This window comes from Lates calcarifer, linkage group LG1 (genome assembly GCF_001640805.2).
Source record: "Lates calcarifer isolate ASB-BC8 linkage group LG1, TLL_Latcal_v3, whole genome shotgun sequence".
Lineage (NCBI taxonomy): Eukaryota > Metazoa > Chordata > Actinopteri > Centropomidae > Lates > Lates calcarifer.
In genome coordinates this window covers 4,551,548-4,564,132 of record NC_066833.1, presented here as the reverse complement: position 1 = coordinate 4,564,132, position 12,585 = coordinate 4,551,548, and the positions used below count along the sequence as shown (strand labels likewise).

Here is a 12,585-nt window from a genome sequence, read left to right as displayed (position 1 = left end):
CAGACTCTGGATTATTCACCACATCATTACTTCATCACACACAGTGACAGCCTGTACCTGTATCCGCATCTATAAACCCCCACAAGCCACTGAATGCACAGGTAAACCCATACCTTTTTCACATTACCTGCATCTCACTTCCTCATTCCTCATTCAACACCTGACAAGAGGCCGTAACCCTGTAAATCTACCATGGTCAGCAGCAGGTATACGTGCAGCATCGCAGATTTCCTTTCCATCTCAACCTCATTTTTTCTGGTTTCCGTCATTAGACCTGAATGTTGAGAGTTATCCTATTTGCAGGCAGCCTCTGGCTCTGCTGCTCGGCCAGTGGGATGATGAATACATTTCAATCTCCTCTCTCTGGCTCTGACTTAAGGGACCGGTACCATGGGCCAGGATATCAGTCTTATTGCATATCCAGAGAGATCCATCATATACAAGCTTTCTTCCAGTGCATGCACACTTTAATCACTTTCGCTTCACTTCACGGATGCAAATGACGGGAGTAACTGCTCTCTGTGCGTTGCCGAGAAAAACACAACGGTCTTGCAGCAGTTGTGAGAAATCTGAAAAATGAAAAAAGGCTGGAATATCTTTGTTCAGTCCAAATCCTGTTACGTACGAGTCTAACATGAGAAATGGCACAAAGATGAGAACAATCCAACTGGGTCAAAATGTTTATGCTCGCTCTGACATTTGAGAATCATCCAGGAAAAAACTGTTTTGTGTCCAGCTGCAGCTAGGCTCGCTCATGCATTTGCACATGCAGATATGACCGTGCATGTGCTTATTGTGTACAGCTGTGCATTTATTAAACGGAATCCTGAAGACCCATACTGCTATTTTCAGACTGAAGTGGCCGAAAGCTGTGCTGGTGTGCAGCATCTGTATGTCTAACATTTTTTCACGCCTGCAAAAAAAATACAATTACTCAGCGTTTTGGCCGCAGCTTAATTCTTGTTGTGGCTGAAAAGCATCTGAAGCAGCGTTTAGACCATCATAGGACATTAAATCCCCCCACTGAAACCCAAAAGAATGAAATCATTTCTAGTTTAACAGCAGTTTGGTAGAGAAAGTCTGGGATATAGTTCTGCATTTGGAGGGTGAGTAAAATGGAAAGGAACATAAATAAAGTGTGCAAAGACAATTAAACTTAATGTCAGGTCAGCACTGTTTTCTGTTCAGAGAGGAGCCTCTGTTCTGGATGACACTGACTGCAGCTGAAGTCTGATGTGTTACAGTCATTCGCTTCCATTCATATATTTGTGAGTGAAGAAGGTACCTGTATCTCTTGTTGTCCACAGGCACAATGTCCATGGCGATGTAATACTGCTGATGAGGGTCCAGACCTGCAATCTTTACCCGCATGGCAGGAAACATCCTCCTGATGAGGACAAAAGGGAGAAAAGGCACAGTTTTGAAAAATCTGATGGTGTACACTCCAAAAAATAACAAGAAAATTTACCATGACCACTGAGACCAGACTGATGAACCCTGTCAGCTGCTGTCAGCTGTTACATGGCAGATTGACCCACAAATGTTTAATTCATTTATTTCATTTCATGATGGTTTTCTGCAGCTGTGGTCAGGGAGAAACCTGAGGTAGAAATCTACTGAAACTTTGTGAGATTATTACAAGTGTTTCCCTCGTTGTCACAATACTGGTTTTGATAATAACGAACACAAATATTCTGAGAAATACACTAGTAAAGGAAAACAGTTCAAAGCTGCAACAAATATGTTATTTCTCCAACTCACTGATCTGAGAGGCAGGGAAAAAGTGTACAGTATTGTAGTTGGTGCACAGTCCCACTTATTTTTAGATGGAAACAAACTGGCCTGTGCCTCCTGCATTATTCAGATGTGTACAGTTTTAAAGGAATTGAAAATACATCCATAGTGAATAGGTCTTTTTTATAGCAGATCAGTGATTTAAAGGCACTAAATCCCAAAAGAAAGCAGCATGCAAGCTGCACAAGGCTGTTACATAATCCTAACACTGAATCAACATGTAAATGACAAAACTGTGGCTTTCTCTTTGAAATCAGCTGCATTCATGCAGAAAATTGAGCAGAAATCTTTCTTCGCTCTGTCAGGCTTTTATGAGTGTGAAGAGGAGAGATGACGTGTCCTCAGCTTTCACCCTCCCATCTCATGTAAACAGTGTTGTTTGTGCAGCACTGAGTAAACACATCAGACAGCAGGCACCCATCAGACAGACACATTTTTAGACTGGTCATTAAAGAAATGCAAGAAATGCCTGTATTTTGTAAATGTATTTTAAGACATTGTTAATAATCTGTTCTTTGTCAGTGTTTATTTTTAGGTGCACCTCCACTTGCTTCAGGTCAGTTTGCAGATCTTAAGGTGGAACATCTCACATTTACCACTTTTGAATTAGAGGAGATGCAGCTTTTGGCCAATCAGGATTCAGCATTTTGAGGAAACATAATGCTCACATTTATTTTATAAAATCAAAAAAAATCACAATTATTTCAAGTGCTTTTTCAACATCATTATCCTCAATCAGAGCTTTTATCTGATTTCTGATGTTACTCCTTTAGTTTAGAAAATATATAATAATGGGATAATTCATAAAGTGTGAAGTCTTCCCAGTTCATTTTCGGTCCTTGAGCATTTCTACAATTACCACCATTTTAGCAGAGTGAATTTCTTGTTCCATATTGTCATGCCACTGTGACCTCTGACCTTTGCAGTCCAGTAATTGGCGTTTATTCTGCTATTATTTTACCATGAAACATTCAAATTGGAAATTTGGTTCATGTATAAATAAGCAGAAATGTATTTTTAGCCTTAAATATTTTTTTTTGAGCGGCCAGCTCGTCCCGTTTCGATGCTGCAGACTGAAGCTCGAGGCTCAAACTTCACGATAAAATAAAAGGGAAAAAACGGCGGCTATATTAAATAACGCTCTGTATATGGAGAAGGAGACATTTCAGCTTAATTCCTCGTTTTGCACTTCAAACGCCGTATTTTTCCCTTTTCATTTTAAGGTCGTAAATCCGGCCCCTGCCTAATGAGAAAAGAGGGCTGTTTTCTTGCTTTCCCTTCTCCTCTGGATTTATGGGCTTATTATGAGCAGGTCCGTGAAATACACACGGCGACGGTCGCGTCCGCCTTCACTCTGCTTCAGCGCAAACTGATTGTCGCTCTATTTATGAGCTGATTACCAATTTAAACCCAATTCATAAAAAGACGGCCGAGTACAGTCTGTAACGAGCAGGGGAGGGCGACATTAGAGCGTGTTTCAGTCTGAAGTCAGAGGAGAAGCTGGAAAGCAGCTTTTTAAAGCAGCGAGGAAAAAAGCAAACAGCGAAATGACAAGTTTAATAATTTGGACTAAAATATATAATTTACCACAGTTTTTCTGTTATCTTCTGCTAAACTAAAAATATATATACACAATTAATTCTTCATTTTTTAAATGATTGTTTTATTTAGCCTCAGATCCACAGACGCCAAGCTGAGTTTTGTCCGCTAGTCTGAAAAGGATTTTTGATGAATAAACTTTTAGATACCGATAAAACTGACCTGCTGCTTCAGTGTGTGATGGGGGAAAAAATCCTCATTTAAAGTGCGTTACTGTACAAAGTAGAAATGAACCATTCTGAAGGAAGAAATCTACTGAAAGAAAAACCAAATAAATTCATCATGTATTTAACGGGAACCACAACATAAAAAGAGCATTCGTTCACTGAGGAAAATGTCACAGTATAATCGAGAAACTCTTGATCCAATAAATATTTTTCATTTAAGCAAAACTTGCTCGAAATGTGAAGAATTAACTTTCCTCACTGACAAACGCTGTAAACATGTCAATAAACAGCTTGTTAAGGAGGAAATTTTGTCTTAAAGTGGAAGTATTATTCAGTCATGTCGTTTGAGGTGAACAGAGCAGGGGGGGATGTTCCGGGACGCGCGCGGGGAGCGGATCAGGCTGCGGGGTGGAAAAGGTCCTTCCTGCAGGATCCGTAGGGTCAACTTCTGCGCTTGCTCTGGGTGTGTGTGGACTGTTTGGACCCGAGAGAGCGAAGCGAGGAAACCCGGAACATGTTAGAGAGATTAATTAGAACCAGCTCTCCTTATTCTCTGACATGAGGAATAACCTGCCGCGTCGAGCAGGCCTGAACGCAGCAGAGCGGCCTGCATGTGCAACACATTAACACCCTCCAAACACAGCTCAGAGGTGTGTGTGTGTGTGTAGCCCTAACTGAACTGTGTGTTTATTTAAAAACGACACATTTGCGCACGTTTGTGAGTCCGTGCGTGTGCAGATTTTTAAATCTGTGCGTCAGTGTGACTGACTTGAGCTTGATTTAGTCTTACATATTAATCTTACATAATCTTACCTCATGAGAAATAATCTTAAAAACGCAACTGATAACAAACACGCCTGACGGTTCGTTTTCGACAAATAATGAAAAAACAAATCACCTTGCGCAAATCACCTTTTACGTACAGTCTGTCTGCGCCATGAGGCCACGGCAGAGCTGCGCGTAAACCTCTTGGGCTACGCTTGCATCCAGCAGCTGAGGGTGTGTGTATGCGTGTGAGAGAGAGAGAGAGAGAGAGAGAGAGAGAGAGAGAGAGAGAGAGACCTACCTGCCCGCCTTGGTGATGATCATCTCCGTGCCGATGTCATGGAAGCGCTTCCACAAGTCTGCGCACTGCAGCTCCACCTGGATCTCCTCCATGGAGGCCGGGGGCGACGGGTCACAGGGGCCGGGGGCCAGGTCGGCGGGTGAGCCAAAGGAGCACGACGTCCTCTCGGCCAGACCCTCTCCGTCCGAGCCAGGACTCGCCTCCGAGTCTGAGGGGGAAATGAGGAAGATGACGAGAAGGCAGCTCTGAAACAGTGGAATTAATACGTTTTTTAGGGCTTTACGCAGGAAACTTGGCACGGTGAGAAAGTACAGCGGTTCTCTCCGCTGACTCCAAATCACCTGCCGTCTGCAGCTTGGAGAGAAGCGGCCGAGTTTTTGGCTCGCTGGCTCAGCTCGTCATGGAGCGCTGGGCTGATGTCAAAAGCAGAATAAATGCTGCGTAAAGCCTTTGAAATGCGATGTTGAAAATATTAAATTTTAAATTGGGCCACACAATGAAGGATTCCGATGGGACACGTTCAGCAAATGAAGTTTCCCCTCAAGTGCTCCTTCTGGACCGAGTTTTACAGACTGACCATTCAGAGTCATCAACACAGTTACAATGTTAGAGCAGATAAAAACGTTCCCTCCGTCCTGACACAGATCCAGACCTACAGGAGAGGTTTCCATCCGTCTGAGCCTCTAACTCCCAAATACTAACCAGGGTGACCTCAGCCTCCTTTGCATTCGCCTAATTCGCTGTATTTTAAACCGACAGCCCCAGCTGCCGAAGACCAGGGACAAAATAACAAGAACACCTGACAATCCTACACCATCCAAAATCCTGTGTGACCTTTGTAAAGAGTGTTGAGTGTGTAAGGTTTTGTATTTTGTCCACCACACACATTTTCACTGATATCTCCACTGCATTATTTAATCTCAAAAACCCTAAAGTGAAGTATTTCTTTTAAGTAAAACAGGAAATTATAAATTAGACCGGATTCTGAATCCAAGCCACTTTTCTTGTCACTTAATAATAACACTTTTAAACATCAAAATCCACCTAAAGAGAAATACAGAATTTCTTGACTCTGACTTTTAAATGTTATTTAACACATGTGCGATGTTATTTCAAAATAAAATGAAACCTTTTGGGTTAAATATCAAAACATGTCATAGTTTTTCCAGCTGGGATGTCAAATCTTTAATGTTCAGTGCCTCAGAGCTGCAATTCACCCAGATAAAACTCTCATAAGATCACCACATGCAAGCTCTCATTTCAGTTTTCTCAGAAATAGTTTATAGCTGAATATCGTACACTCCCCACTCCAACACCACCACCCAAATATAAAAAAGAATCTAATAATGTATTATTTATTGAGGGCCCTGACACGAGGAGGTTGACTTGGCAGACTACGGGCACACAAATATGGTTATGCAAATGCGGAGCTGCTGAGAGACTGGACAGCATCCCGGGCGAAAAAACCGCCACAGCACAGGGGCCAAGCCAACCCCTCGCTGGAAACAAGAGCACAGAGAGAGGAGGGATGCAGATAGGAAGAGCAGAGGGAGGAGGAGGAGGAGGAGGAGGAGGAGGAGGAGGAGGAGGAGGAGAGAGAGACAGAGAGACACTTTCCATCAACTTCTTGGGAGATCCTTCCAATGTCACTGCAGCCGGTGAGGACTGTCACACACGATTACTCTGCCCATCTCCTCCTTTTAACTGTTCACACACACATGCAGATACACACTCAGCCACTCAATCAGTCAGTCAGCTGCCTCCTCACTCTCTATAACAATACTGAACACACACACTGCTGGTGTTACAGGAGGGGGACAAGATGGATGGTTTAAACAAAGTCTTGGTGTTGTAAACTAGAATGGTTAGTGATCATTTAAAGGCCTAAATGAGCCTCCTCCAGATGAATAAGGTGATAAATGTGCCATTGGTCTGCAGGAAGAAGGAAGAACATTTGACACTATATTTTAAAAAGTGATATTTCTGGCATCATAACTGAAATGTGCTTGAATATTTGCAACACACTTACACACACACACACACAGCCTGAAAAGCTACATTGAGCAACCTCATATCTACTGTCAGCATCTAAGACTGGACACCAGGGTGTGAAACGGAGGCATTCAGAATAAAACAGACGCATTCCAGACGGCAAAATGAGATAATTTGGCAGGAACGCCTCCGAGATGCGGAGGTGGGAAATCGCCAGGCAAGCAGGAGCCTGCTGACTCTGCCTGGCCACTCTGTCATCAGCCTGAAGGACCTGTCCTCCTCCACTCACCAGTCACACACACACACACACACACACAGGTCTGTGTTCATGGGGTCAAACATCAGGCCTGAAGCCAGTTCATTGCCAAAGTTCAAACACAGAGAATAAAATGGCAAAACTGGAAACACAGGACAGTACTTTTCCTGCATCAGAGTTTGTTTGAGTTGAAGTGAAGAGAAAACTTCAGTTGGGTTTTAAGCTGAATGAATAAAAACTGACATTTATTGATGATCAAAAATTTGCCCACTCAGCAGAACACTGCTCTGACATCTGCTGTGGTTAGCTTCACACAAAGACATACGCATGCACACACACAGTAGGACACACACACACACACACACACACACACACACACACACACACTCTTGGGGCCTATATCTTGCGGTTCAGGGCTCCCAATCAGCTCATGCCAGGCCTCATTAAAATGAGGCTAACATCCATAGCAGGCCACTAATTGGTCTGAATTTAATCAAGTCATTGCTGTGCATCACATTGTCCTCTGTGTCACAGTTGACATGCGACCACACTCACATCAGCCTCAGTCAATATTCATCTAATGCACATACACATTTAATGTGAATATTACATGAAGAGGAGCTGCTATTAATAAAGTCCAGACAGTAGATGTATATGTTTATGGCTGTGTTAAACCTGTGATGGAGAAATTTTAATTAAAGTTCTATTTCTTTTAAGCTCTAACTATTTTTCATTGGGGAGCAATATACACTTTTTATTTCTAAATTAATAATTATTTATTTCTACATTAGATGCCCCTTAGGGAGACATTTAATAATGCTGAAGCAGTGCTTAAAGCTGCAGATAGATGTTGACAGATGGATGAGAATCGTCTTTATGATTAGTCTGACATTGTTTTTAGGTAGGAATTCTACAGTTGATTTAGAATATTTTATTTTCTTTCGCGGCGTCTCGTTAACCTCTTAAATCTGGTTGTATTTCCATCTTTCCAAACATTCTGCACAGACCGGCACTGTTCAAACCCACAAAAAACTTTTTTTGAACACAACAGTTTCCAGACATATTAAATGTGTCAGGCTGAAATTTTGGGAAACTTGGATAAAAATAATTCAGATCATCTGCAATATTCCCATCAGTGGCGCAGCAATAATTTTTTTTACAGTATCTCTGATCTCTGATTCTCATTCTTATCTTATCTCTTATTTATTATCTCATTCAGTTTACTGAATGAGATACTGTTTTATATTTTCTGTCCCATTCCTTATACATTCTTCAGGGTAAATTCAAGGGGGATATTGCACACTGTAGTTGCAGTTAATTCAGTAGTTACACTGAAATGATCCTTTATGAAGCTGACACATTTAATAAAGCTGCAGCAGATTTCTGAAGTGGACAGTAGCAATCAGCCAACCATGAAATCACAGAGTAACCCAATCCACACAGTGAGAGCACCTGTTTCCTCACTGATGGAGACTCAGGCACGAAGGAGGCAGTAAAAAAGTTCAATCACACACACATCTCTTTATCAGCCTGAGAAATTCCTCTTTAGACAAACACTGAAAGGAAGGAGCAGGGTTTGGTATTAGTGTATCATTATGCAGTAAATCTGAGAGATTTTAATTTGCTGATGCCAAGTGAAAGGTCAGGTGTTTGTAGTGAGTTAGTTCCGTGCGTAATTTGTGCGTAAAAGCGAGAAGTCTAAAGCGCATAGTTTGGGTCAGGCCTTTGATAAATGGTATTATAAATATTAAGTTATACTAGATGTAGTTTAACTTGTTAATTGTTGTATTAAAGGGTCGATATTATGGAGATGTGGTTGTAGTAGTTTTGTGAGGTCTAACAAAACGACCTTTTCTGTGCTAAGTGAACTGTTGAGCAGACTGTTAAATGCGAGCCTGTGTCAGAGCTTGTGCATTTCTCAGTCCTGCCCTTGTCTCTGAGGCTAATAAACGTGTTATACGACCAGCCGGCTTCCAGCCTCGCCTGGAGTTGAGTAAAAATAAAATCACTCCGTTAAGGATTCCTCTAAACCACATAATCTGACCACAGAGACTCGCTGTTCTCGGTCACCGCCGCTCGACGCGCCAAAGCGGAGGCTTTAGGACCCGAGCAGGACCCGCTGAACCTGCCAGGAACCCGCCTGCTAATGAGTGGGACCAGAGGGGGTGAGGGGAGGAGGGGGTGAGGACCGGGAACTGGGTTATTCATTCAGTCGCAAATCCTGAAATTACCCGGAACAAGATTAACAGAAAAAAAAAATCCTCACAGAATCAAAAAATATTAGAAAAATCTGTTCAGGCCGTTTAATGATGTCAATAGTTTCATTTTGGTCGATTGTCTTTGACCTTTTAAAACACACACAAACGGCAGCAGTGTAATCAGCGTTTAATTTCACCTCCCTCATTTAACCACAGCGCAGACATGCAGCACACTTAAATATCAGCAGCAACAACAAAGTTCCCATGAGAGATCACAGGACAAGACATCCCCCACCTCCTCAAATCCTCCTTCCCGGTGATTTCAGTCTTTAGTTTTGCTTTTCAGTCACTGACGGCGGATTCAGGCCGGAGAGGAGCCGTGCGTTAAAGCGCTGCGCCCCGGAGGTCAGGCTGCAGCAGGCAGCGGGACTCAGCCTCGGCCTGAGACTGTGTGAGCAACACGCAGAGGGAAAGCTTCATCTCTGCCCTTCTCTACATTTCTACAAAGACTGAATGAGCTGTGATGTGCATGTTAGATAATGTGATTTGTGTATTTCAAGCTAAATTAAATATCCGGTCATTGAGAGCGGGCCTCTTTTGGATCCATAAGCCTCACGAAGATAATTCATTTTCACCTAATCTAAAACTTAAACACTGTCCTGCTACACTGTCTGTACTGAATTATCTCGAATTCTCAAACAAAATGAATTTTTAGCTGTGACTCACGCGGGACGCGAATCTCTGCATCTGTCAGTTTAAAAACGAAGCTAAAGGCCGAAGGTCGAGGTTAAAAGCCGCTTCAAGTGACTCCTCAGCGGCGCAGCAGCTTTATCAGCGTGTGTATCAGTTCATCTCCAAACCCTGAAAACTGAGTAGATCAAGATGACAGAGCAGCAGTCTGAATATTTCATTACACCTGTAATTAATTAATTCACAAAACAGAGTAAGACTGGAGCTTATACGTTAAAAAGCCAATCACTGTTCAAGTTGATGCAAATGGGCCGTGAAATAAAAAATAAAAAAAAAAACAAAAAATATAAATTCATCTTCTCATAAAAAATGAGTAAAAATTACGAGTTTTCAAAACTGTTGTGTTTGTTATAAAGAAACATTTCAAAAGAACTCTACTTATACAACAAAATATTTTTATCTTTATCTTTCACAACCGCTCATTTCTTTTGCTGCACTTCAGTTTTAAAATCCTCTTTATCCCGCCTTGTTTCTCTGGTAAATTTTATTTTATCATAATTATTATTTCATATGATTTTTTGTTACACGTTTCCACTATTGCAGTGTATAATTTATTCCTATTTTCCCCGGTGGTTGGATGATTTAATTTCTTATAATACATCTTTAAACTGATTACACGTTTTCTACAAATAATCAGGTCTGTATTTTTACCTCAGGAGTTATCTGAGCGCTCTCACACCTGGATGATCTGCGTGTGGCGCAAAACGGACGCTTTTACTGCACAGGTAATTGCAATTTTTCACGGGAGCCGGGGGGTTATTCCTTAGCAGCGGACTGTATAATTCAAACCGTCTGAAGTTTATTTCTCTTTGAGAATGAAACGCATTAGGTCATTTACTTCGTGTCAGTGCAGCCGTGCAACAAGCCCGGGCCTCCCTGCAGGCCTGCAGCCAGATTTATACTGAACGCAAACAGCAACACAACACGACGCTTTGACTCATTAAAGTATTTTGATGTCACTTACATCACACAGTGTGATCCACCAGTCCGGAGTCAAAACCTGGACAAGCCAACCCGCCATGACATAAAGACACATCTAATCACTTCGCCATATGTTGAGTCCTAAAACCTGTTTAAAGCTGTTTTAATTGTTTGATTAGTTGCTGATATGAGTGAACTCATATGAAGGATTTTCCTGACGCATAGTGTGTGTCATGTTCCTGACAGTACGGACCAGCATGACTGACTCTCTGCAGGCCTGCACCCATCAGGTTTCTAAGCTACATCTACAACGGTTCACCTCTCTCCTCTGCTGCAGCACAGCGGAATCACCGAGCACAATCTCTCGCCTGGTTTAAAGCGAAGGTCTCCACGTTCACATGGAGACCGTGGAGCTTACAGCTACATGCCCTGTCTTGGGTTGGGTCACTGAAAGTGGAGCCATGTTTTGACTCGGGGCTCGTGTTTTTTTTTTTTTTTTTTTTTTTTTTTTTTTTTTTTTTGCTTTGCGCTGCAGTGATATAACGGAGATCCGGACATTTGAGCGGTGTGGTGCATGTCTGCAGCACTGACCCGGGTCCATATCCAGACAGTGAGCCGGGTCCTCTCCGTCCGTGGCGAGGCTCTCCATGGACAACTCCAGTTCCTTCTCCTCCCAGCCTCGGAGCTTCCTCTTCTTGTTGGAGCCGATCAGGGCTTCCACGGAAAAAGCGTGGGCTCTAGAGCTCAGAGCTGCGGCAGATCGCCTCCTCTCACTCATTTCTCTCAAATCCACCCGAAGGGGGGGAGGGACGCGGCGAAAAACCCACTCCCGTCAGTCCAACGCAGTGAAGCAAAACAATAAAAAATGCACACGTCAGTGTTTACAGCGAGGCGCAAACTCACCAAGTGTCCAAAGTAATCCCAACTGTGACTACAAACGCCGCATCAAACTTTTGAGGGCAGACTGTGTCATCCTGGCTGCGCGTGAGATCAAGTCCGGGAGGATTGATAGTTTTGATGCGGTCTGCCGCTTTGCGCGTCTTTCGGTCCTTCCACTCCGCGTCTTTCTTTTTCTCTTTCTGTCCCCCCCTAACTTCTACTCTGATTGATACTCACTTCTGGAGGAGTGTTTTTTCCAGGCTGCAGAGGGCGGCCCTCTTGCTCCCTGTCAAACCCGCGCGTCCAATGAGAAGTGAGAAAAGACAGCGAGACAAAGTGTTCCGTCCAATGGCGGCGGAGGGAGACGCGCGTCCTGGAAGAGGAACCGTCATCCGGAGTGCAGCAGCCTCATCAACTGACTCCATCATTTTGCCTAAATGGAAAAACACATCAGCTTATTATCTTTTCTCCCCTCGTTGTTCCTATACCTGCAGACTACCCTGTAAAAAATATTCAATAATAAAGTTGTGTCAGTTTGAGTTTGATAACTGATGAGTCCCGCTGCCTCCTCTCTGACACCAAGATCCTGCGGCTTCAGATCTCTGAAGGTTGATAAGTCGTGCAGGTTTGGGGACCGTCGGCTGAGGCCCGACGCGAGGCCCCTCTCTCTCTCTCTCTCACACACACACACACACACACACACACACGGCTCACGGCGAACATCCCAAAGTCATTTTAATATTCAGTCTTCTCACCAAGTATGTGTGAGCCGCTGACTCCATCATTACCAGGGACTGCAGGAAAAGTCACATTACAGCTTCATTGTGTCACCCGACAGCTGAGGAGAGCTGCGGCGGGACAGGTGGGCTGATCTCAGAGCTGCGTGCTCAGACACAAAAAAGGAACGAGAAGATTAGCGAGTGAAACGGTGAGACTCAGCTCGGCTCGTGGAGCGCTTATTCC

General features: G+C 43.2%; 1 protein-coding gene across 2 annotated transcripts in view; it reads right to left on the bottom strand.

Moving 5' to 3' along the window:
- Positions 1–12,254, bottom strand: part of tbx15 (T-box transcription factor 15) — a 35,579-nt gene extending 23,325 nt beyond the window's left edge. The window contains exons 1-3 of one of the 2 annotated variants that reach the window (XM_018667025.2): positions 11,647–12,254; positions 4,627–4,834; positions 1,286–1,387 (exon numbers count right to left, since the gene is read on the bottom strand). In XM_018667025.2, coding sequence (XP_018522541.1) covers positions 1,286–1,387; positions 4,627–4,718 — 194 coding nt within the window. In that variant the 5' untranslated portion in view covers positions 4,719–4,834; positions 11,647–12,254. Of the gene's footprint in view, positions 1–1,285; positions 1,388–4,626; positions 4,835–11,334 lie in introns of both variants that reach the window. The other variant, XM_018667024.2, reaches the window with a different exon arrangement.
- Positions 12,255–12,585: the final 331 nt, after the last annotated feature.